Raw genomic sequence first — 27,364 nt, 5'->3', positions numbered from 1 at the left:
TTTGAGCCAGATATATACGGCACAAAATGAAAGATGGCCTTATTTTGATTTATCTTTTATCTATTGGAGTTGGCTGCCATCCTATCTCAGGTGTGTTTTCACTGAACTAACACACATTTCACTGTGAGGCCTGATTAAGTCCTCCCTATTTATTTGAGTATTCTAGGAAAATGAGCATGAAAATGAGAATTGGGTGACTTCTTCGATCAAATGTGATTGCACTGCAAATACTGATACTTGTAAACCATCAAATGTTTTGGGAAGTTGGTAATATTCATGGATTGGAATATGCTTCAGAAATGGGAACAATGAGGGGAGCTGGTGGAAGATAAAGTGGAGACGAGGAAAGTTCTACAGTAGGAACTGTGTGGCTCTTACAGTGCATAATTTTGAGTGGTTTGAGCTGCAGATGTTAAGAGGCTCACAGAAAGAAGGTTCCAAGTATTCTCTCCTTACCTAGACCACAATCAGTGCTGCCTGGGTGAATGTCTGTGCAATAGAGAATTCTGCTAGTTTGTACCTCTGACACATTGAGACCCACTTGAGACGGAGAACTTTTTTTTAAGTAAAATAATCTCACTTAGATAAATTTTCTTTTGAGATTGTCCAGCATTCTGGTTAAAAGTAAGATAATCTGATTTTTTTTTAATGGAAGTGATGTTTTAGAAGAGAAGAATTATCGTAATTTTCCAGATAAGAGTCCATGCTTCAAGCAAGTAAAAGAAATTAGTCATAAATTCATAAATAGTTTTTATTAATCTACAGTTGGTTACAGGGTGCCAGTTAACACCTACACATAAATCATTGAAACCTCAGATAAGGTGACTTGGAGACATTTGTATGTCACAGTAGCCAAAGGGCAGCAGAATTGGTTCAAGTTTCAAAATCTTTGAAGATATTGCTCTGATTGGTCTGTAATTAATAGCACACTGAAACTAACACCTGCTTTTAATTTGCTGAGGAACTGAAACAACTTCCTGCAGAGTAAAGAGGTGATTTGCATTTTAACAGTTTGCTTTTAAAGCATGTGGCAGTATTTGGGCCTCTGAGGTACAAATTTTGCCTTTGTTTCTGCAATTTAACCCTCCATATGATACCAAATGAAATGTTTCAGAAATGCAATCTCCTGCTTAAATGTTGTTTTGAGCTGCTTGCTTACAGATGGAGCCTAACTTGTTTTCTGGGTCCACTAAAGAATGTAGACCCTCTTCAAGTTCTGGCATTGTTCCTACTACTGTCCTATTTCTGTCCCAACACAGATTTTAGTATTGTTCACAGGTTGGACCAACTTGATTTTAATTCCTGTATCCAGATCATTATTTATTCTCAGCAGAGAGCCACTGCTCATATTTGCTCATAATTTCAACATTCAGGATGAGATTTTGTGTAAGAGGATAGATAGATGTTAATGGATTATGATAATAGGACAGGTAGATGTGATTAGAGTATTGACTCATGTAGGGTAAGTACCAACACAGAAATGGCTTGCTGTAATTTTAGTGTATGCCATACAGATCTTCTTAACCAATTTATTCCTTGATTTACTGTAATCTGGACATGGTCAATCATTTATTTTTTTTCCCTCACACACTGAGAAAAGGGATACCAGATTGCAGTCTAATTATTGTTTATGATTTTCAATTGTTTGTTGATCCCTGATTGGCACCATTAACTCGTGTTCAACTCTACCAGCAAGGCAAACAGTTAACCATTTTAAAAAAATAAAGGGAAGTTACAGTTTAATCTGGATGTGTTTGCACTTCACACAAGCGAGATCTATTACTGTATCTAAAAAACCTATTCACTCATAATGGCAAAACAGTGTGTTAATTTTGAGGTTTGTTACCACCAATTTTCATGCATCCTTTATCCAGTGAATTGCTGATGGTTCTGCCCATTCTCTTGAAAAGGTATTTAGTTACAGCCACCCAGGGGAGGAGGCATCAGATCAGACTCAGGATTAGTATCACTGGCATATGTTGTGAAACTTGTTAACTTTACAGCAGCAGTAATCCATGATAAGTAAGTATAGAGGAAAAAAACTGAATTACAATAAATTTATACATGCCTATTAAGTAGTTAAGTTTAAAAAAAAGGTAGTGCAAAAAGTGTAAGGTAGTATTCATGGGGTTCATGGTTTAGAAATCGGATGGCAGAGGGGAAGAAGCTGTTCGTGAATCACTGAGTGTGTGCCTACAGGCTTCTGTACCTCCTTCCTGACAGTAACAGTGTCAAGAAGGCATTCTTCCAACCCTCCCCCACCTTCTTTCTTCAGTCCTGATGAAGGGTTCCGGCCCAAAACGTCGACTCATCATTTCCACTGATGCTGCCCGACCTGCTGAGTTCCTCCAGCGTATTGTGAGTGTTGCTTTGATCCCAGCATCTGCAGGGTATTTTGTGTTCAAGATGGCAGGTACTGGTCAGTGAGGGTCCTTCATGATGGACGTCGCCTTATTGAGGCACCGCTCCTTGAGGATGTCTTGGAGGTGGTGTGGGAGAGAACAGAGACCAGGCGGACTTGCTGGAATCCATAGTGGGTTGGGAGCTGGGTCTTCCCATCAGTGCTAGTCTCCTGTCTTTGCTCCCAGAAGACAAATCGGATTGATTTCGCCTGCGGCTACAGGAGATGAGATACTGCTGCATGCTTGTTCTTGCAGAAATGTGGCTGCAGGACAACATCCCACATACCATCATTCTTCAAGCCATGCCACTCTGAGACTTGTATCAATGTTATTTTATATGACTGTATGTGCTATCATAACTATGTGCTCTGTGCAATGCACTGTGTGTGCTAGTATGTACTGTGTTTTGCACCTTTGCTGCAGAGGAGCGTGGTTCCATTTAGCTATGTACCTGTGTATGGTTGAATGACAATTAAACTTGAACCTTTCTCCAGCATTGCAGAGGGAAATCGCTCAGTTCGTTACAACTGTAATTTTGGTGCCTGAAGTAAACATTACTGGATCAAAAGGATGGAACAATCTGCAACAATTCCTCTCAGCTGATTCTTCTCTTTCATTTTCTAGTATATTCTATATAGTTTGATAGCCTTAAGCTGGAAGATGATCTTTTTCAGATAGTTATGATATGTATAATGCCATGTTTATCTTGCTGGGTTTTTTTGGAATGTTTTTTATATGGGAAATAAAAATCCATTTCCGACCTTCACAGGATTTTTCTTGGTATTAGAGATTTCTTTCTTGGATTCTGTTTAAAATTATGATACTAGGTTAGGAAACAGGATTTTCAGTTGATGGTACTTCAGTCTGTAAATTGGAAGGTCATCAGGGCAAAAATTTCAAGTTCAATTTAAAGTTTATTGTCATCTGACTGTGTATATATACAACTAAACGAAACAACAATCCTCCAGAGGACGGTACAGTTAATCGTTAGGTCGAAGGATCACAGTGGATTTTTTTTTAACTTGAGGGATGGTGGGGAGCGGGTGGTAAGGTCATAAATGCTTATTGTGTTGAGAAAATGTCTGAATGAGCACTTAATGTGCTCTAACAGTATGGCTGTAAGTTGGGAAATGGGATTTGTCTGAGTAAGTGTTTTTTAGGTTACACAAACACAATGTCAAATGGCTACTTTTTAATACCATGAATTAGTGTGATTTCATGACTCAAGTCCCAGTGTCGATACTTGACCATTTAAGGTGGACAGCATGGTGGAGTGTGTTGTGAGTGCTGCACTTCAGATTCTTGACACTTGAGGGGATAAAAGATTTCCACTTGTAGGTAGGAATGTAGAGTTCAGATAGCAGTTCTCTTATCAAATGGCAAAGCAGGATGGAAGGCCGAGTGGCCTAGTCCTGCTTCCAGTTTCCATGTTCATAGGTAAATCAAGATCCTGTCTGCTCTCTGAGGCAGGTGCAAAAGATCCAATGGAATTATTTTGAAGAAAAGGAGGAGTTGTGCATTTACAATATTTATTCCTTGTTCAACACTATTTCAAACAGTTATTCTGGACATATTTTCTGCATTTTATACATTAGAGCAGTGACTACACTTTAAAAAGTACTACTTTGGTGATAAAATGCTCTGGGACATGCTGAGGTCATGAAATTTGCTTTTTATTCTGAAGTTTGAGTTACCGAACCAGTACAGTGTTGACACTACTTCGGTCACATAAATGTTCAGAATTTGGAGGCCACTTTAGGCATATTAGTATCTCGTTGGAGCAGAGAGGTACAATGGGAGAAAACCAGGTGGTTACAGAGATTGCACAGTAGGTAGTGCCCACGTCTCACAGCTCCAGCTGCCTCAGTATAATCCTGACTTTAAATGTTATTTGCATGCAGTCTACATGTTCTCCCTGTGACCCCTGGGATTCCCTCAGGTGGATGGTTTTCTCCCACATTCCAAAAACAAGACGGTTGGTACGTCATTCAGCCACTGTTATTGACCCCTCTATAGATGAATGGTAGGAAAGGTGAAGTTCATATGAGAGAAAATAGGTTGCATGGAAATCTGGAGAATGGGATTGATCAGAGAATTGCATGGTCTTAGGAGCCAAAGGGTTGCTTGAAATTATAGAATGCGATAGCTTGGAGAGCTGGCACAGACTTGATGGGAAAAGTATGAGAAAGCTATGAATGAATTGGTCAAATATAGATTGTACTGTCTCATCAGTTATTGACCTTTACATCTGATTCTGATTGGCAAATAGCGCAAATGAGGCATTACTAAAATAGCTTGGAAAGCTGGTGGTGAGTTTGCTTCCTTGTAATCATTGTCAGCTTCACTTCCCTAAACTGAAACAGAAATGCTGAAAGAACTCGGCCTGTCAAGTGGCATCTATGAAGCGAGTAAACAGACAATCCTTTCGGTTGGCAACCCTTCCCTAGTTCTCGTTCCATCAGTACTGCCCGGCTTTCAGAGTTCTTCCAGCACTGCAGTCTGATTTGTTTTCCATCTTTTTTCTTCAGAACTTTTATCTTCCCCGGTGTAACACTATAATTTGGCTCAGCAGGATCCAAGGGAATCCATGATTTCCTCTCTGTATTGGTATTTTAGTGCACCAATGTGGATGTTCTGATGTTTGCCTTCAAAACAAGTGTTCAAGAAGCACCCCATGTAATTTGTTAGTCGACGAATTCTGAGAAGTCATTACGTATTTGAATTCTACTAGAAGTTTTACAATATTTATCTAAAAGTAAAAGATCTGCTTTTAGCTTTTAAGTGTACATGTATTAAAATGCATTTCAAAGATTAAGGTATGGAATGACTTCAGGTTTCTTTGTTGTGTAGTTTTAGGCAGACAGAAGCCTGTTGCTGGTGAATGTGTCAATGGCATACATGAGTAATTATCCCTGCTTTGGCAACCTCTGCATCTTAGTGGCACTTAGCCACGCCAGGACCTACAATGAGTGCATTTCCCCAACTGCCTTTAATTAGAAATGAGTTGTTGTTCAAGGCCATTGTTAAAAATGAGATGTAATGGGAGAGAAGAACACGACGAAACAAACTCAGTGGCCACTTTATTAGGTACAAGAGTGAAACCCGGTGTGGTTCTCTGCTGCTGTCGCCCACTCACTTCAAGGTTCAGCGTGCTGTGCATTCGGAGGTGTTCTGCACACCATTGTTGTAACGTGTTGTTATTTCAGTTACTGTCACCTTGAGCGAGTCTGGTCATCTCTGAGCTCTCTCATTAACAAGGCGTTTTCGCCCACAGAACCACCACTCACTTTTTTTTTGTTTTTTGTACTATTCTCTAACTGTTGTGTGGGAAAACCCCAGGAGATCAGCGGTTTCTGAAATACTCAAACCACTCCAGCTGGCACTAACAATCATTCCACACTTAAATCCCATTTCTTGCTTTGATATTTTGTCTGAACTACAACTGACCACGCATGTTTTTATGCATTGATTTGTTGCCACATGATTGGCTCATTATATATCTGCAATAACGAGCAGGTGTACAGGTGGTGTATCTTATAAAGTGACCATGGAGCATGGATTCAACAAGGTGCAAGAAATAAAGTCCTTGAGTTTTAAGGGGTTAATGTGTGAAAAGAAAACATTCCCCACGCCATTACAGCACCACCACCAGCCTGATCTATTGACACAGGGCAGAAGGGATCCATGGATTGTTGTTGTTTATGCCAAATTCTGACCTACCATCTGCATGTAGCCCCAGAAAATCGAGATCTATCAGACTAGGCGATGTTTTTCCAGTCTTCATCTGTCCAGTTTTGGTGAGCCCATGCCCACTGTAGCCTCACTTTCCTGTTCTTAGCTGACAGGAATGGAACCCGGTGTGGTCTTTTGCTGTTCTAGCCCATCTACTTCATGTTTGACATGTTGTGTGCTCAAAGATGCTCTTCTGCACACCACTGTTGTAAGACATGGTTATTTTAGTTACTGTCACCTTCCTGTCAGCTTGAACCAGTCTGGCCATTTTCCTCTGACCTCTCTCATTAACAAGGTGGTTTCACCCACAGAACTTCCATTCCCTGATGTATTTTTTTGGGGGTTTTTTTGCACCTTTCTCCTTAAACTATAGAGACTGTTGTGCGTGAAAATGCCAAGTATCAGCAGCTTCTGAGATGCTCAAACCACCCCATCTGGCACCAACAATCATTCCACAATCAAAGTCACTAGCATCACATTTCCTCGCCATTTTGATGTTTGATCTGAATAACAACTGAACCTCTTGACCATACCTGCATGCTTTTATACATTGAGCTGCTATCGGATGATTGGCTGATTAGATATTTGTATTAATGAGCCTCTGTGTGTATATTCCATTTCTACCACCACTCTAGACCATATGAATACTGGAGAGCTAAGAATATTATCATAGTTGTCATGTTGGTCATTTCCTGGCTTGTTTTTTATTTTATTGATACTGAGCTAAATGGTTGAACTTTTTGATTGTTCATAAATTAATATGCAGTCTTTTCATTAGCATCAATAAACACTAAGTATGTCAGAGGAAAATACCATGTCCAAGCAGAGTGAATACACCCATGAAAAAAAAACAACCTCTAAAGAAGTGTAGTTGCCACCAAAATCAAAAGAAATGAGATGGAAATGCTCTCTCACCGACATCTTGCTCTTGTCATGGACTATTTATTGAGCAGAGCCACTCAGTCAGAGAAGTGTGGCTTTCAAGCAACCTGTACGTAGATCATTATTGCTACTGTCCTCATTCGTTTTTCCGGTGTGTGTTTTTGATCTATGAAATATCTAGCATTATAACAAATAATAGCATTATTTGTCTGGGCTATTGTAGAGTCAAAAAGTCAGAAGCAAGGCTTTTGGCTCACGGCTCACTCTATCCAGATATACTGATGCCATGTACCAGCTCTTGTGTTGTAGCCTTTAATTCTTGGAATTTCAAGCACTTGTCCCTGAACTTAAATTTTATCAATGTACTAATACATTCCAGATTCCAAAAATGGAAAAAAACTTTTTCTTCTAACTTCTAAATCTCTTCTGAATCCCCACTGAATCTCTTACTCCGTAGACTAAACCTGTGCTCTTTAGTTTTAGATACCTTTGCAACGGGAAAAGTTTCCCATTGCTTGATAGAAACCTGGTTACAAGGGGTATTATTAAAAATGCAAGCAGAGTCCAAGACAACTCAAATTTTTCAAAAGTTATTATTTACCATGCCAATATACATGTTTCTCCTTTGCAGGAATGTCTGACCTATAATTGGTCCAATCCATTTAAGTTTGCAGACAAGATGACAAGTTCATGATGTGGAATGTTCTAGGTATTTCCTTGCCCAGCCTTAATGCTGTTGGTGCTCTAGCGTGTCAGTGTTAAAGTATTTGTAAAATGCATATTTATTGTGTAACACTCTAGTGGAATCACACAGTTGTCAGAACACTGTATGTGTCATATGCAATGCCAAAATAGAGAAAGGGAAGATCAAACCATGGTCTTTCATATTTGGAAGGTGCTTATCGATCCAAAATAGAACTTTATCTCTTTCATTGGAGAGTGATCTATGAAAAATAAAGAAGTTTTTAAGTTTTTTTTGTGAAAAGATAGTGAGATGAGGTGTTTCTTTAGCTAGAGGGTGGAGAGTCTGTGGAATTCTTTGCCACAGGCAGCTGTGGAGGCTGAGTCTTTATGTATATTTAAGGCAGAGGTTGATAGATTCTTGATTGGTCAGGGCTTGAAGGCATTTCTGTAAGTATATTATATTGATTTGGACTTTTTTTGTGTTGTCAGTGGATCAGCAAAAGGTACACTAATTTGATAAATTTGTTCAGGTACAATGATTTGAAATGACTTAAAATGTAACACTTTGGATACCTGTGAGAACTTTTTCTATCTGTACATTAGATAGTACTTTGCACTGGAAATTTTTTTACAGATCTGCAAAAACGATTACTGGTGAATTTTGTATTTTTCTTATAGCAAGGCCAAAACCTTCACTTGGTTATTGGCCTGAAACTTGCATATTTCTTAAAGAAGTCATAATTCATTACAGCAAATAATCAGTTTTCAATGACAGTGAATAATTAGTTTTCAGTGTTCTTCCGTGTACTATAAGTGTTCATTTTTATATAGGTGTGATCTTTACCTTTCTTTCCTAGTAGGGAAGGCAGAAAAGTATTTTTGCATTCAGATAGCCTACAAGATCATCATCATCATCATCATCACCATTGCGATGTGATTTTAAATTTTGAGAGAGGGGTCTGTCTCAAAAAGAAAAAAATTGCAGATCATGAAAATCTGATATGTGAGTAGAAAATACTGAAATCATTCAGGTCAAGCAGCATTTTTGCTGAGAGAGACAGTTTTTTATGATCTGAAATGTTAATCTTATTTTTCTGTCTTCAGATGCTGCCTGACGTAAGCCACTCCCGTCTTTTCTGTTTTCATATAACCATATAACAATCACAGCACGGAAACAGGCCATCTCGGCCCTTCTAGTCTGTTCATGTCAGAGTGTATTATTGACTTGGTTTGCCTTGAAGCAGTGGGTCACATTAACCTGCACCAAATCCTGCTTGCTGTCATACCTGATCCAAATTGACTGTTGACCATCTTAAATTCTCACCATTATTTGAATATTTCATTGGCATTTCTCCAATATTTTTCACTAAATTTCTCCAGCTGATGCCTTCTTCTAGGACAACGTGCACTCTCTGTCCTAGTCTTCTGCATCATTGTTCTATTGATTGCTTTTTGCTGCCTGGCCTCTTGAATTCCTTCCACTGTAGATTTTGCCTTTTCAATTCTCTTTGATCAAGCTTTTTGTTACTTGTCCTTACTTGTTCTCCTTTATCTGGTTCCACCTGTCTTCTTACTTAGCAGATTCCAGCATCTGCAACAACTTCTTTCCACTTCTGTGTCTACCTGTTGCTCCCAATTGTCTCCCATTTTTTTCCTCATCTGCCTCTACCTGTCAACCATCATCCATTGAATCTTGATTCCACCCATCCCCCTTTCTCACTTGACACCATCTGCCCATCAGTCCCTCCTCACCTCGTTCTGCTTAGTCCCTGGAGCTCCTGTCTTACCCTTCCTTCTCATCTCTTTGATGGGAGCTATCATTGTTCTGCACACCAACTTCTGATGCAGTCTCAGCGCGAAACATGAACTATTCCTTTGCCTCCGCAAATGTTGCTTCAGCAGGTTTTTTTTGCTCCAAGTTTTGGCGTTTGCAGTCTTTTATGTCTCTGAAATTTCCCTATATAGGTCAATATCAATTTCTGTTTGATAATGTTTGTGAGGTGTTTTGGGACATAAAGTTGTTTTGGAATCCTAAACTATATTACATTCCAGAAGGAGGCATTCAGCTGTTTTGTATCTGTGCACATTGAAAAAGTGCTATCCACTCTCAGCCCATCTTCCAACATCGGGACTGTGTCCCCGCAAATCGTGACTCTTAAAGGACATGTACAAATACTTTCTTAAAATGAAATCAGGGTTTCTGCTCCATATCTCCCATTCAGGCAGTTAGTGCCAGACCTTAGAGCAAATATTTCTCCACCTATTCCCTATACTCCTTGTACCTAAAGTCCTGCCAAAATGCATGTAGAATCAAATGCTTTGCTCTCCTTGACCCTCCTATTTACCTCAAACTATTCAATCAAGTCTAAAGGATAGAAACACAAAATGTTATTCATCCATTAACCAGAGAACTGGTGGGCTACAGTTTCAGACTTTTTAATGGATAGATTCCTTGAGCTACTAATGATTTTGCATCTGAGCTAGAATAACGGCTGACTATTTGCAGTATTTTTTGTAATTCTACTTCTGCACATTTTTCTTTGCTATCCGGACCCTGCAGTCCACCCAGCCCCATCAACCAGCACTCTGTTTTATGAATAGGGTGTGAAGTTTGAAACTGTCTGGGTGTAAACTGGCCTAAACAAACAGCAGGAGAAGGGGTGGAGTCTTTGGCAAGGACTTGGAGTTTTAGCAAGTCTGGAAAACTTTGGAATTCCTGATGTTAAATTGTGGGGAATCTGCCAATCACTGTCCTTGTTGTACAGTTACACCTGTCACCTGCAGAGTGCTGCAGCAAATCTTCATGCATTATGGTGCAGCTCATTTCTTCTGTATTTTCCTTTTTTGCTTTTGATCTTTAAACCCAATCTAGCAAATAATTACAGTCGCAAACGCGAGGAAATCTGCAGATGCTGGAAATTCAAGCAACACACACAAAATGCTGGTGGAACGTAGCAGGCCAGGCAGCGTCCATAGGAAGAAGCACAATCGAAGTTTCAGGCCGAGACCCTTCGTCAGGACTAACTGAAAGAAGAGATAGTAAGAGATTTGAGAGGGGGAAGGGGAGATCCGGAATGATAGGAGAAGACAGGAGGGGTAGGGATGAAGCTAAGAGCTGGAAAGTTGATTGGCAAAGGGATACAAGGCTGGAGAAGGGAGAGGATCATGGGATGGGAGGCCTAGGGAGAAAGAAAGAGGGAGGGGAGTGCCAGAGGAGGATGGAGAGCAGGCAAGGAGTTATTGTGAGAGGGACAGAGAGAGAAAAAAAGAAAAAAAAAATAAGGGATGGGATAAGAACGGGAGGAGGGGCATTAACGGATGTTAGAGAAGTTAGATGAAGCCACACTCAGGTTGGAGGAACAACACCTTATATCCTGTCTGTGTAGCCTCCAACCTGATGGCATCAACATTGACTTCTCTAACTTCCGTTAATGCCCCACCTCCCATTCTTACCCCATCCCTTATTTATTGTGATCTTCCATCCTTGGACTCACTTTACACCGCACGCTGTCGGAGCAGTGCTGCCAGGATAATCAAGGACACGACCCACCCAGCCAACACACTTTTTGTCCCTCTTCCCTCCGGGAGAAGGCTCAGGAGCTTGAAGACTCATACGGCCAGATTTGGGAACAACTTCTTTCCAACTGTGATAAGACTGCTGAACGGATCCTGACCTGGATCTGGGCCGTACCTTCCAATTATCCGGACCTGCCTCTTGGTTTTTTTGCACTACCTTACTTTCCCTTTTCTACTTTCTATTTATGATTTATAATTTAAATTTTTAATATTTACTATCAATTTGTACTCCAGGGAGCACGAAGAGCAGAATCAAATATCACTGTGATGATTGTACGTTCTAGTACCAATTGTTTGGCGACAATGAAGTATAAAGTATTGTTTTTTATTTTTTCCTTTTTTTTCCTCTCTTTTCTCTCTCTGTCCTTCTCAGAATTACTCCTTGCCTGCTCTCCATCTTCCTCTGGCGCTCCCCTCCCCCTTTCTTTCCCCCTCGGCCTCCCATCCCATGATCCTCTCCCTTCTCCAGCCTCGTATCCCTTTTGCCAATCAACTTTCCAGATCTTAGCTCCATCCCTCCCCCTCCTGTCTTCTCCTATCATTTTGGATCTCCCCCCCCCCCACTTTCAAATCTCTTACTATCTCTTCTTTCAGTTAGTTCTGATGAAGGGTCTCGGCCCAAAACATTGACTGTACCTCTTCCTATAAATAATTACAGTTTTGTTTCCAGAAAGGTGAATGCTGCAAGAGCGTATCTATGAGAGTGCATTTGGTTTACTTTGCTAACATCTATGAGCAACTGGTAACAAACCAGTAATGTTAAAAGTCCGGAGTGGGCCACTGGAACATTATCCAGACAAGCAATTACTGCATTCTGTAGGGATTCAGAGAAAGGAAGAATATGATTTAGTTTTCAGCAATTCCAACATTTTTTTAATTTTGTGATTAAGGTATTTTGTCAGATTCCTATTTCTCAGTTACATAGTTCTTGTACCTTTTTCTTTCTCATTTGAGTTTCATCTCAAAATACTTCCATTTTAATCCATATGTCTGGATCATCACCTGAGCTGTATGGAAAGAATACTAAACAAATACAGTCTCTCTAAAATATCCTCAGCTTTAACCTTTTGGGGGAAGGAATTACGTTCTTACTTTTATAAGGAGAGTATTAAAAAATTGTCTTAAGCAATCAAATTCTAATCCTGCTTTTTAAAATTATTTTTGTATTTGACTTTAGGTTTTAGAGTGCACAGTCACAAGCAACAACCTGTTGTAAGGTTAGGCAGTCATGTCCCTCAGGTGATTGAGCTGATATGGCTTTGCACTTGAGCAATGGTGCTGATGCATATTCTGCACTCATGATATTCTGAGAATTGTTTAGAATGAGTCACTTGTAGTGTGTGTTATGCTTTGCAGGCTGCCAGACAAGGAGAGCTAGTCTTTAGCTGGCAGTTTGTTGTTGTTTGATCTCTTGGCATACTGATCTGGTTGTCGTGCTTTGTGAGAACTGAACACTGGTTCAAATGATTTATCTGCTGGAAACCTACTTGTGAACTATAGTCAGATGGTATTGGGACTTGAATCATAAGCATTCTCACATTTTAAGACTCTCTTTCCTTAATATCTTTTTCTCCTTTCCCCATAACTTGGATGTGCCACTTTCTTTTAACCACTTGATGCTAGGATCTTCGTTTAGCAGTGTGACCTTTATGTCCCTTTTTCCGTCCAGTTTCTTTTTCTTCTGCAATACAGAAGCAGGCCCTTTGGCCCATCTACTCTGTGCCAAGCTGTTACTCCGCCTAGTCCCATCGACCCACACCTGGACCATAGCCCTCTACCCATACATCCATACACTTGCCCAAATTTCTCTTCAAATGTTGAAGTCAAACCCACATCCAACACTTCCACTGGTGGCTTGTTCCACACTGGCACCACCCTCAGGTTCCCCTTTAGAATTTCACCTCTCACCCTTAACCTATGTACTCCAGTTTTAGTTTCACTCCTCAGTGGGGGTAAAACTTGCTTGCATTTACCCTATCTATACCTCTCATAGTTTTGTTTACCTCCATCAATTTTCCCCTCGTTCTCCGACATTTCAGGGAATGAAGTCTTAACCTATCTAGCCTTTCCCTATAACTCAGTCTTTCTCTGTAACTCAGTTCCTCAAGCCCCAGTAGCATCCTTGTAAATTTCTTCTGTACTCTTTCAATCTTACTGATACCTTTCCTGTAGGTAGGTGACCAAAACTGCCCACAATACTCTAAATTAGGCCTCATCAGCATCTTGCATAACTTCAATATAACATCCAACTCCAGTACTCAATACTTCGATTTATAAAGGCCAGTGTGCTAAAACTTCTCTTACGACCCATTTTACTTATGACGCCACTTTCAAGGAATTATGGATCTGTATTCCAAGATTCCTCTGTTCTATCACACTCCTACCCTGGTTTGTCCTTTTAAGGTGCAACACCTCACACTTGTCTGCATTAAATTCCATCTGCCATTTTCAGCCCATTTTTCCAGCTGATGAGGTCCTGCTGCAAGATTGATAGTCTTCCTGGCTACCCACTACACCCCAAATTTGCTGATCGAGTTTACATATTGTCATTCGGGTCGTTGATATAGATGACAAACAGCAACAGACCCAACACCGATCCTTGCAACACACCACTTGTCATGACCTCCAGTCAGAGAGGCAACCATCTATAGTCACTCTCTGGGTTCTCCCGGAAGCCAATATCTGATCTAATTTACTACCCCATTCTAAATGCCAAGTGGCTGAACCTTCTTGACTGGACTCTCATGAGGGACTTTGTCAAAGACCTTGCTGAAGTTCATGTTGACAACATCCACAGCCTTTCCGTCATCAAATTTCCTGGTAACTTCCTTGAAAAACTCTATAAGAGTGGTTGTGCATGACCTCCCACTCAAGTAGCCATGTTGACTATTCCTAATCAGGCCCTGCCTATCCAAATACTTCTATATCTAGTCCCTTGGAATACCTTCTAATATTTTATCTAATGCTGGTGTCAGACTCACCAGCTTGTAATTTCTGGTTTATTCTTGGGAGTCTTTCTTGAATAATGGTTCAACATTAGCTATCCTCCAGTCCTCTAGCACTTCACCCAAGGCTAAAGATGTTTTAGATATCTCTGCTAGGGCCCCTGCAGATTTTGCACTAGCTCCTGACATAGTCTGATGGGACACCTTGCTAGGCTTGTGGATTTATTTTCCTCAAGACAGCAAGCACATCCTCTTCTGTAATATGGTCCATGACCTTGTTCTATTTTGCCTCAGTTCCCCAGACTCTGTGTCCATTTCCTGAGTAAATACAGGTAAAAAACAAAAGCAATTCAGGATCTTCCTCCATCTCTTTTGGTTCCACATTTAGATGGCAAAGTTGATCTTCAGGGGGACCAATTTTGTTCCTTGTTCTACTTTTGCTTTAGATGTATCCTTGAGATTCTCCTTCACCATGTCTGCCTGAGCAGCTCATGCCTTCTTTTATCCCTCTTAATTTCCCTCTTAAGTGTTCTCTTGCATTTCTTATTCTCTTCAAGCACCTCATTCGTTGCTTGCTGCCAATATCTGCTGTACACCTCCTCCTCCTTAACCAGGGCCTCGGTATCTTTCAAAAAACAAGATTCCTAAGCCTGTTAGCATTGCCTTTTATTCTAACCGGAACATACAAACTCTACTCTCAAAAGTTTACCTTTGAAGGCCTCCCACCTACCAAGCATCCTTTTGCCAGAAACCAGCCAGTCACAATCTACGCTTGCCAGATCCTTTCTGATGCTGTCAAAATTGGCCCTTCTCCAACTGGAACTCTTTAACACAAGAATCAGTCCTATCCTTTCCCATAATTATCTTGAAATTAATGGACTTGTGATCTCTAGATCAGAACTAGACAGAACTTCTGTCAGCTGCCCTGTCTCATTCTCTAACAGGAGTTCCACTATCACACTTCCTCTAATTGAAACTTTCCTGAACATATTTGATGAACTCTTATCGCATCCAGTACTTTTACAGTGCTGAAGCCCCAGTCAATATGTGGAAAGTTAAAATCGCCTACTATTTCGATCTTGTTTTTCGTGCAAATGTTTGTTTTGCCGCCGCCTTCTCTCCCAGGAGATGCCAACAATCACAGTACCAATTCTGCACAGCTCATTCATCCACTCAGAGGCCTCCAAATTTTGCATTAATCTTGACAATGAGGCAATCTGTACAAGTGATTTGTGCTTGGAATCATTTGGTGACAATTAGCACTTGTTTCCCTCAGAGAATCTATGTGGGCATAAAATGCACAAAAACCCTGTATTTTCCCATTTCTGCCCCAACCTCCTGACAGTCAGTCACAACTCTGGTACTGTGTGTGATTCGAATAACCTAACTTGTGACTTTTTTGCTCTGTAGACAGGAGAAACCACTTCTAAATTCTGTTCTTGCCTAGTCTAACTAAATAATATCTTTCTCACCACATGTTCATAGCATGAAATAGACATGGGCTTTCCATTGCTTTTGTATTTCCTTAGCTGTCAGTTTTTGCTAAAACTAGGCAGCAGTCCTAACTTTTTAATATCTGTCACCTTTTACTGTTATGAATCTGTACTGTTGACAGGGCTGATGTTCAGCAAGATGAACTGAACTTAAAGAAAAAAAACTGAGCCAATGTTAAACAACATCCAATACATTATTTAATATTATATGTATCACTTTTTGTTCAAAACTAAACAGGGTATGTTTGAGGCGAATAACGTTGAGGAAAGGCTGGACAAGTATACGGGGGAGAAGGGAATACAGGATTACACTGACAGATTTAAGAGAGGAAGATGGAAGAATGCTCAGGAGGCATATAAATTCCAGCATGGACTGCCTGGCCCAAACAGCCTGATGCCCTGTCACTTAACCTAATCACTGTCAAGCAAAATTTTATGACATCATTATATATTTTCTCTTAGATGAAGATTTCTCCTGGTTTGCTATCTAAATTTGTGTTTCAAAAATAAAAATATGCAAAAGAAAAAATAATCAGTTAGTTAATTTTTCTGTCTGGCAGCTGATTTCATTGCTGGTGTTCTATTAAATTATATTTTCTTCCCGATATCTTGTTCTTTATCTCTGAATAGTCACCATAAAAATGAGAACAAGTATATGCTTACGGGAAAAACAATTGAGCCATTACGATAAGAAGCCTGAGATGCAGATGCAAACGGTCCTTCTGACGGGGGGGGGGGTGCGGTGGAGGAGGGGGGAGGGGATGCAGGTTGGAAGTGGGGGTTTAACATTAAAACCTAACAAAGTAACAATGGGCAGCACCATCTACTGGTCCAAGTGAGCGGAGCGTCGACAGTTATTGAACGACATTTCTATTCAAGCAGATGCATTTTCATGCTTTGGTGCATAATTTTACTTAGCTTTATTGGAGACGAGATTTACAAGCCTCTATTAATTAGACATTCACATGTTCTCATGTGCAAACTGGATCGTGTGCTGCACTACCTTGTCTGGATGTCCAGTGATTCTATGTTTGGCAATATTGACTCACAGGGAGGACAAATGCTGATAAAATCATAATGTGTTTTTGTGAAGCAAAGTGTGTACCTTTACTGCAGCACACTAAGTAGGGCATTTAGCAGTTTTCATTTCAATGCCTTCCTCAAGAGCAAAGCCGGAGGTGAAACAGCGGAGGGCTAGGCTTTGTTGAATGAAAAGATGGCTTCTGTGAGGAGGTCTAGAGGAAGGGTAAGTGAAAGACTGAATAAGTGGGAGGAGGGGTTTGGACTAAAGGCTAATGGGATTGCATAACCTTCTTTTCTACTGGCTGGTGACTGAGTCGCAATGCAACGCCATCTTAGCTGCTGCAGCTTTCTTTAGCCTTGTGTTATTTGTTAGCTCAGACCTAAAGGTGGCATTTGTTCACAATGTTTGAAAGCTGTTTGATTGCCTCTGCCTACCAGTGCTGCAGCGCTGCTGTTAGGCTGATGAAGCATGAGCAGAAATATTATCCAGTGGAGTGCACTGGCATTGGCCTGAAAATCTGTTTGGAAATGCCTGGTGGCAATTTACTTTGCTGTAGTCAGCAGCTCATTTCTGGGTGAGAAATACAGACATGCTAAGATATATCTTACTGCTGTATTTAAACGGGAAGCTATTCAGAATCCTGGAAGGGTGCAATGGGTAAACGCGGTGTCCTTAACATATCTCAAAATTGCTGCAGTAACGATATAAACAGCTTGTTTGTTTAAACCTCTGAGAATAAGGCCATTGCTTTATGCCTATTTAGTAGGCAGACAGTGAGTGGAGTAAAAAAAATTGCAGTTATACTGGGGGATCAAACACATACATGTTTTAAAAGAGGTTCCTTTTAGCTTTTCTACAATTGCATGTAATGTGCAGCTTGTTACGATGATGACAGCTTTATTCAGTTCATGTCTTTGCCTGTAGCTAAGCTGACCTAAAAATATTGTTGATGCTGAACTGAGGGGCTTTGGTCACGTATTCAGATCTACTTTTAGATCCTTTGTTCTTTTAGTTTAAATGTGGACTGAAGTCAATTTTGTATATGGTCCTATGGCAGAAATTTGCTCTTTAGTTTGAGGATTTATTTGTTACCGTCATTTTATTCTTTTTTTATTCTGTAATTGTGCATGGTAATCAGAAAATCTAGGGCTTGGAAAAATATGATCTAGCGTGTTTGTAATTTTGTAGCTGCAACCTCTCTTATGATTTAACCTATTTAAATGGCACTAAGTTTTAACTATCATGCAGTCAGTTTATAGTACATTGAGTGTTTTGATTTGTCTTTGCTACTTTGGGAGAAATTTCTTCTTTAGCAAAGATCTGTAAAAACCCGAATAATGCATTCGTCATTGATATCACTTCGAATGGCAAATAGAAGAAAATTTTTCTATTATTGTGTAATGTCTGACATTTAACAAAACCTAACAACTTAATTTGCATTTTGCTAAATTGGTATTTTGTGTTTAAAATTTTACTCAGATGCCAAGTTGCTAAAAGCTGTGACGACTTCTTTATATTCAGATTCCCTGTTACTTGGAACTGATTGTGGATGCAGTTGTCAACCAGTGGCTTTAGAATTGTCATGGTCTGTAGTACAAAGCTGCATTTCAGGACATTTCCTGTTTTAAGTTGCATCCTGATCTAATCTGTTCTGTGTTCTATACTGTAATACCTAATATTGAGTTTGGCTGACTAAATGCTCCAGTTCTGTGAGTAGGAAAATTGTTGGAAAGTCATGCCTGCAGCCTATAGCCTGTCAGGTTGTCAAGGAATTGCCTGATTAATGGAAGTTTGGAATGAGATTGGCTCCTTTAAGGCCCACTCTTAAGTGTAGTCATATTTTCTTTTGTGACCTAACTTGATGTATTCATCTTTTCTTAATTCACTACGGGGATGTTATATGGTACTTGTGGTCCTACGTACATAACAAATGGAAATAGTTTTTTTTCATATATCCTTTAAGTTATCCTCAGTGAAAACCTTAACTTTTTGAATACTTGTATGACCCCTGCTTTGTAAGATCATTCTATTTAAATTAAAACTACTGATTTCCAGTAATCTCTGGTATTTCTAAACTGCACCATCTCCAAAGTTAAGGTGTAGTACCTGGAAATGCTCTCTAGATGTGGTCTAACCAACGCTGTCTTGGTATAGTGTAACTTCTATTTGCGTATAATCCAGTTGATGAAGGCCAGCAATCTTTTGTATTGTGTAGTTCTGCTTCATGATCATTCTTGCACATGGACCCCATAACTCTCTTTAAGACCTCCACTATTCCTGCACGTTCTTTATTTACAAAGGACATTGTTTTGTATTTTTTCATTTCATAACATAAGTGTGCCTACAGTGAAATCCATTCACTGCTATCGTTCCCCATTGACTTAATCTTTTTGTAACTCTTATTAGTTCAATGCTTCTACACTGTGTTGTCAAAGACTTTCAATTTATATAAAAGCAACAATGGTATATATTTCTGCACAATAAGCAATCTTTGCTCTATTGTGGGAATGAAATTTTTTACATTGTAAGAAGTTTGGCTTTATCTTGGTGATCCCACAGATTGGAGGAGATTGCTTTCACATTTCTGTGGATTTTCAGGTGGCCGATAAGGCAGAGACACATTGGCAGCTAGTGTTAGAAGGCAGCATTCCATCCCAGTCACTTTCATTCCGCTATGTGACACTTCAAACATTTATCTATAGCCAGAGGAGGCAATCTTCCTCAAAGATGACCACTCATTCTCTGTTAAAGCTTCCTCCAGAGAGCACTCTAGCACCGCACCGGCCCTTTGACCCACAATGTTGTGCTGACCTTTTAACTGACTAGTCACAGAAACAGACCCTTCGGCCCAGCCACCACTGACAGCTCATTCCACCCTCAGAGTGAGAAAGGTCCTGTCCATGTTCCCCGTAATCATTTCAACTTTCACTCTTAACCCATGACCTATAGTTCTTGTCTCACCCAATCTCAGCGGAAAAAGCCTGCTTGCATTTACCCTATCTATACCCCCCATAATCTTGTATACTTCTCATCAAATCTCCCCTCGATCTTGTACATTCTAGGGAATAAAGTCCAAACTTATTCAGTCTTTTTCCTATAGCTCAGAACCTCAAGATGCAACATGCTTGTAAATCTTCTCTGCCCTCTTTCAGTCTTATTTACATCTGTCCTGTAAGTAGCTGACAAAAACTGGACATAATACTTCAAAATAGGCCTCACCAATGTCTTATACAACTTCAACATAACATCCCATCTCCTGTACTCAGTATTTTGGTTTATGAAGATCCCTTTGTTCTACGGTGCTCCTCCGTGCCCTACTGCTCACAGTGTAAGACCTGCCCAGGTTGGTCACACCTTGCACTTGTTTGCATTAAATTCCATCTGCTGTTTTCCAGTCCATTTCACCAGCAAGTCCAGGTCGCGCTGCAATCTTTGATAGTCTTTATTGCAATTTACTACACCCCAATCTTGATGTCATCTGCAGATATGCTGATCCAGTTTACCACATAATCAGAATCAAGTTTATTATCACTGTGATATGTTGTGAAATTTGTTGACTTAGCGGCAGCTGTACAATGTGAAACATGATAGTATAGAACAAGTAAATGAATTACAATAAGTACAGTGCCTATAAGAAGTATTCACCTCCCCCCCCCCCCCCCCCCCGGAAGTTTTCAGTTTTTAATGTTTTACAACATTGAATCACAATGGATTTAATTTGGCTTTTTGACACTGATCAACAGAAAAGACTCTTTTGTGTCAAAGTGAAAACAAATTTTCTGCAAATTGGTCTAAATTTATTACAATATTAAACACAAAATAATTGATTCCATAATTACTCCCTCCCCCCCCCAGTTAAGTCAGTATTTAATAAGATGCAACTTTGGCAACAATTACAGCCTAGAGTCTGTGTGGATAGGTCTCAGCTTTGCACATCTGGACACTGTAATGTTTCCCCATTCTTCTTTACGGAACTGCTCAAGCTCTGTTCAATTGCATGGGAATTGTGAGTGAACACCTCTTTTCAAGTCCAGCCACAAATTCTCAATTGCATTGAGGTCTGGACTCAGACTTGGCAACTCCAGGACATTAACTTTGTTGTTTCTAAGCCATTCCTGTGTAGCTTTGGCTTTATGCTTGAGGTCATCATCTTGCTGGAAAACAAATCTCCCAAGTCATAATTCACTTGCAGACCGCATCAGGTTTTCCTCCAGGATTTCCCTCCATTTTGCTACTTTTATTTTACCCTCTACCTTCACAAACCTTCCAAGGCCTGCTGCAGTGAAGCATTCCCACAGCATGATGCAGCCACCACCATGCTTCATGGTAGGGATGGTGTGTTTTTGATGATGTGCAAAGTTTGGCTTATGCCAAACATAGCATTTAGTCTGATGGCCAAAAAGCTCAATTTCGGTTTCATCAGACTGTACAACCTTCTTCCAGCTGACTTCAGAGGCTCTTTTTGCCACTCTCCATAAAGCTGTGACTGGTGAAGCACCTGGGCAACAGTTGTTGTATGTACAGTCTCTCCCATCTCAGCCACTAAAACTTGTAACTCCTTCAGAGTTGTCATAGGTCTCTTGGTGCTCTAGGTAGATTTACAGCTGTGCCATACTCTGTTCATTTCTTGATGATTGACTTATCTGTACCCCAAGGTATATTCAGTGACTTGGAAATTTTCTTGTATCCTTCTCCTGACTTGTGCTTTTCAATAATATTTTCAAGAAGTTGCTTGGAGTATTCTTGTGTCTTCATGGTGTACTTTTGCCAGGATACTGATTCACCAGCAGTTGGACCTTTCAGATACGTTTGTACTTTTACTACAATCAATTGAAACACCTTGACTGTATGTAGGTCTCCAAAAGCCGATCGCCATTTAACTAATTATGTGACTTTTAAAACCAGTTGGCTCCACCAGTGATGATTTGGTGTGTCATATTAAGGGGGGGGGGGAGTGAATACTTATGCAGTCAATTATTTTGTGTTTTATAGTCGTAATTAACTCAGATCACCTTATAGAGATCTGTTTTCACTTTGATATGGAAGAGTCTTTTGCTGTTGATCAGGGTCTAAACAAGCAAAATTAAATCCACTGAGATTCAATGTTGTAAAACATTAAAACTTCCAAGGGGGGCAAGTACATTTTATAGACACTGTATATACTTAGACTATGTGTATTAAATAGTTAATTAAAAATAGTGCAAAAACAGAAGTAATATTATAAAATTGAGGTATGTTCATGGGTTCAATGTCAATTTAGAAATCAGATAGCAGAGGAGAAGAAGCTGTTCCTGAATCACTGAGTGTGTGCAATTCGGCTTCTGTACCTCCTTGAAAATGTCTTGGCTACCACGGAGGCTGGTACCCATACTAAAGCTGTCTAATTTAACAATTTTCTGTAGCTTCTTTTGATCCCTTGCCGTACACCTCCCTCCCCCCATACTAAACAGTGATGCAGCCAGTCAGAATGCTCACCATAATACATCTGTAGAAGTTTTTGAGCACTTCCGGTACAAACCGAATCTCTTCAAACTCCCAATGAAATTTAGCTGCTGTTTTGCCTTCTTTATAGCTGCATCGTTATGTTGGGACCAGGTTAGATCCTCAGAGATCTTGAAATCCAGGAACTTGAAATTGCTCACTGTCTCCTCTTCTGATCCCTCTTTGAGGATAGGTTTGCATCCCTTGTCTTACCCACTCTGAAGTCTACAGTCAGCTCTTTGGTCTTACTGACATTGAGTGCAAGGTTGTTGCTGTGACACCACTCCACTGGTTGGCATATCTCACTCCAATACCCCCTCTCATCTTCATCTAGATACTACCAACAATGGCTGTATCATCAGCAAATTTATAGGTGGCATTTGGGCTATACCTAGCCACACAGTCAGTGGCGTAGAGTGAGTAGAGCAGTGGGCTAAGCACACATCCCTGAGGTGCAGAAGTGTTGATCGTTAGTGAGGAGGAGATACTATCACCAATCCTCACAGATTATGGTCTTCCAGTTAGGAAGTTGAGGATCGAATTGGACAGGAAGTACAGAGGCCTAGGTTCTGAGGCTTATCAATCAGGACTGTGGGAATGATGGTGTTAAACGCAGAGCTATTGTCAATGAATTGTATCCTGACGTAGGTATTTGTATTGTTCAGGTGATCTAGGGCCATGCGAAAAACCACTGAGATTGTCTTTGCCATTGACCGATTGTGGTGTTATGCAAATTAGAGTGGGCCCAAGTCTTTGCTGAGGCAGGAGTTGACTCTAGCCATGACCAACCTCTCAAAGCGTTTCATCACTGTGGATGTGAGTGCTGCTGGACGATAGTCATTAAGGCCGCACACTGCTCTTCTTGGGCACTGGTATAATTGTCGCCCTGTTGAAGCGGGTGGGAACATCCAACTGCAGCAGTGAGAGGTTGAAAGTGTCCTTGAATACACCTGCCAGTTGGTTGGCACAAGTTTTCAGAATCTTACCAGATACTCTGTTGGGGCCTGTCACCTTGCAAGGGTTCACCCTCCTGAAAGATGCCCTGACATTGGCCGAAACAGTGATCACAGGGTCACCGGGTGCAGCAGGGAGCTTCACAACTGTAGTTATAATCTCCCTTTCAAAGTGATCATAGAAGGCGTTGAGCTCGTCCGGTAGTGAAGCATCTCTGCCATTCATACTATTGGGTTTCACTTTGTAGGAAGTAATGCCCTGCAAACCTTGCCAGAGTTGACGTGCATCCAATGTCATCTCCAATCTCACTTGGAATTGTTCCTTAGCTCTTGAAATAGCCCTCCGCAAGGCACACCTGGTTTTCTTGAATAGACCTGGGTCACCAGACTTAAATACCACAGATCTATCCCTCAGCAGATGATGAACCTCCTGGTTCATACGTTATCATATATATCATTGATATAGATGACAAACAACAATGAACACAAGCACTGATCCCTGCAGTGCACTGATGGTCACAGGCCTCCAGCCAGAAGCAGCCATCCACAACAACCCTCTGGCCGCTTCTTCTGCAAATGTGTAATCCAATTTGCTACCTCATCTTGAATGCCAAGCAACTGAACCTTCTTGACCAACCACCCACGTGGGACATTGCCAAAGACCTCGCTAAAGTCCATGTAGACAACATTCACCATCTTGCCTTCATCAACTTTCCTGGTGATTTCCTCAAAAAACTCTATAAGATTAGTAAGGCATGACCTACCATGCACAAAGCTATGCTGACTAACCCTAATCAGTTAATATCTATCCAAATCCTTCTATGTCTGGTCCCTGAGAATACCTTCCAAGAACTTTCTAACACTACTGATGCCAGGCTCACCAGCCTTTAATTTCCTGGCTTATTCTTTGAGCTGATCTGAAACAATGGAATGACATTAGCTGTCCTTCAATCCTCTGGGACCTCAGCTGAGGCTAAAGGTGTTTTAAATATCTCTGCTTGGGCACCTGCTGTTTCTGCACTAACCTCCCACAGGATCTGAGGGGACATACTGTCAGGCCAGGGGATTTATCCACCTTAATTTGCATCAAGACAGCAAGGACCTTCTCTGTAACCTGTGTAGGGTCCATGAAGATAATGCTGCTTTGCCTCACATCCATAGGCTTTCTGTCTGTGTCCCGAGAAAATACGAATGCAAAATATCCATTTAAGCCCCCCCCCCCCAATCTCTTTCGGCTCCACGCGTATATAACCACTCTGATCTTCTAGATAGAGGACCGATTTTGCCCTTTGCTATCCTTTTGCTTTTAATATATCTGTGGAAGTCCTTAGTATTCTCCTTCACCTTGTCTGTTAGAGCAACCTCATGTCTTCTTTTCACCCTCTTGATTTCTTTCTTGAGTGCTTTCTAACACTTCCTATACTCCTCAAGTATCTCATTTGTTCCTGCCTGCCTATACCTGCTATGCACCTCCTTTTTCTTAACCAGAACCTCAATATCTCTCAAAAAGGTCAGTCTAACCCTTCCCTCCTGCATAGCCCTCTTGGTGGTATACTCTGTCACCCATTCAGTGATCTCTTGATATTTATCATGGGATCACCTCTAAAACAAGAGTTCCCAACCTGGAGTCCACGGACCCCTTGGTTAATGGTAGGGGCCCATGGCATAAGAAGGGTTGGGAACCCCTGCTCTAAGGGTCATTTTCTTTCTGTATTGGAGTTAACAGTTAACAAGCTGGACAAGACTAGGGATGTTGTGGACAAGTGTTGGGACAGAGCGGCGTGGAGGGAAATCGTCCGCCAACTGGAAATTCCAGATGCGACCTAATGGCGATTGGAGATTACGGAATACATAAGTTGCTTTAATAGGTGCACATCAGGCATATGCACACACATGTCTCCATGCCATTTGATACTGGATAATCAAAGCTAGAACACTCAGGATGTTGATAGTGCCTGTTTTAGATGTCGAAGCCCTCTTAATGTTTTGTAATATGTATGGCCATTTGGACAAGCTTGAGAAGCACTTAGCACAGGTATATTTTATTTCCATACATCTATAGCATGGATCATTTTACTAAGTTTTCCTGAACAGGAAAACAAATAAAACTCAACAAGCTATATTGCAGAAAGTACTTGAAGATAACACTGTTATTATTTTCTATGGTTATTTTTTAGATTGTGTTGAGCCACAGGATAATTTGAATTGCATCTACATGCATTGAATAGTAAAGGTTTCTCTGAATTATCCATAACATTTTATTTGTGTTATTTTGCAGCCACCTTCCTCCCAGACCACTGTTGATGGTTCTAGTCCACAAGCAAAGCAGTTTGTCAAACTACAGAATGCACAGCTGATGACGGGAAACAAGCAGAAAAATAAGGAAATGCAGAACAAGCAAGAGAAGGCCAATCGGATCATATCAGAAGCAATCGCCAAAGCAAAGGCACGTGGGGAGCAGAATATTCCCAGAGTCATAAACCCATCCTGTTTGTCCACTGGATCTGCTCGAAAGGAAGAAAGGAAGTCAGGCAAAGGCAAAGCAAAGCAAAAGGATAAAGATTCAAAGAATTCTCGAACTGGTTTATGTTCCAAGCCAAAAGACATCGCAAAAATAAGGTATGTTAGAGTGCTTCTCCTTGCAGCTACTCAGATTTAGCTGCAGCAGGTTTTGAAAGACATCACTCCTATTTAGTAGGCATCACACTTTATAAAAAATAAAATCAGAAAAAATATCAAGAGCCAGAAAGCTATTATTTACTTAATATGTTCAATAATAAGGGATTCCCATATCTAGATCTTGAACTAATGCTACAACATGTGGAAAGATGTTGAATTGTAAGAGCATCCTCTTCTTATAGACAAGGAGCTAATATTTATCGTTAATCCATTTACTACCTTGTACCCATTACCCATTGGCCTCCTAACTCTTTTCCTTTACTGTTGAACTATCATTGCTATTACCATTGGATTGTTATTGAATGTCACTCCATCATTCTTTGCAATGCCACACTTCACATAATTTCTGCTCACATTGAGTCTGATTCTTTAGCTAATTGCCTTAAATTTTGTCTTCTAGTTACACAGTTCAGTCACTCAAAATATTTCCTCTTGACTGTTTTTCATAATTTAGAATATTTATGCCATCTTATTCTTCACTGTTTTAAGGAAAATAGCCCTGGTTTTATCATCTACAAAACTGAACTCTGTAAAATGGGGCCTTATAGATAAATCTCCTTGACCTGGCTCTGAGACCATGAGTTCATTCTGAAAATGTGGTGCCTTAAAAAGAATCGCCAAACTTAAACAAGCTAGGGCACCTGTATATGAGTGAACCAAATGATTAACTTCACTTTTGGAATCAAATGATAACTGAATCAACTGATTCACCTGTCAGAGCTGAAAACAGTTAAGGGAAGCATGGGCCATATAGAAAATCACGTTAGTGATTCTGGCTGACACTTAGCTTTACACTGTTAACATCCATTATCTTAACTACCACAGTTTACCCACTGGAGACTTGCCCTACTGATAACCAGCCACAAGAAAGATTAGCATTGTGACTTAGCTTAGTCCTAGATTTAAATAGTAAATATATATCCTCAAAGTGTGGCATACTGTATGCATAATACTTCAGATATTTATAAATATTGCTGGTGGTTTTATATGATTCACCAAAGAAAGTTCTGATTAAATTCCCATTTACACACAACTATTTCAAAAGTAAATGCTGTGACTACTTTATTATTGAATTCAGCAATTGGAAAAAAAGGCATCTGATTTAGCACTGGATTTATTGAAGCTGGTCAAAATTTTTTGTGGAGAGGTACAATGTTTATATTTGAAACATTGATGAGGTGAAGGTAAAGTGGGATCATAGGAGTTTTGTTAGCTCGCATTTTATCCTGAGATTTCCAAACTAGTGCTATATACCAGGAAAAATATAATTCTGACATGTCAGTCCATGGCCTCCTCTGCTGCCGTGATGGGGCCACACACAGGTCGGAGGAGCCACACATTATATTCCGTATGGGTAGCCTCTAACCTGATGGCATGAACATTGAGTTCTCTAACTTACAGTAGCTGCCCCCCCCCTTCACCATTCCCTCTCTCACCATATCTCCTTACCTGCCCATCACCTCCCTCTGGTGCTCCTCCCCCTTTCTTTCATGGTCTTCTACCTTCTCCTATC

The 27,364-nt window shown here is 40.4% G+C and overlaps 1 protein-coding gene across 7 annotated transcripts in view; it reads left to right on the top strand.

The window, feature by feature from the left end:
- Window positions 1-27,364, top strand: part of chd9 (chromodomain helicase DNA binding protein 9) — a 275,269-nt gene that overhangs the window by 136,988 nt on the left and 110,917 nt on the right. For all 7 annotated transcript variants that reach the window (XM_072279569.1, XM_072279566.1, XM_072279567.1 and 4 more), the window contains one exon: window positions 25,451-25,791. In XM_072279569.1, the coding sequence (XP_072135670.1) occupies window positions 25,451-25,791 (341 nt within the window). The remainder of the gene's footprint in view (window positions 1-25,450; window positions 25,792-27,364) is intronic.

This window comes from Mobula birostris, chromosome 15 (assembly GCF_030028105.1).
Source record: "Mobula birostris isolate sMobBir1 chromosome 15, sMobBir1.hap1, whole genome shotgun sequence".
In the NCBI taxonomy this organism is placed as follows: Eukaryota; Metazoa; Chordata; class Chondrichthyes; order Myliobatiformes; family Myliobatidae; genus Mobula; species Mobula birostris.
Note: the sequence above shows the minus strand (reverse complement) of the source record. Positions and strands in the feature narration are given on the sequence as shown.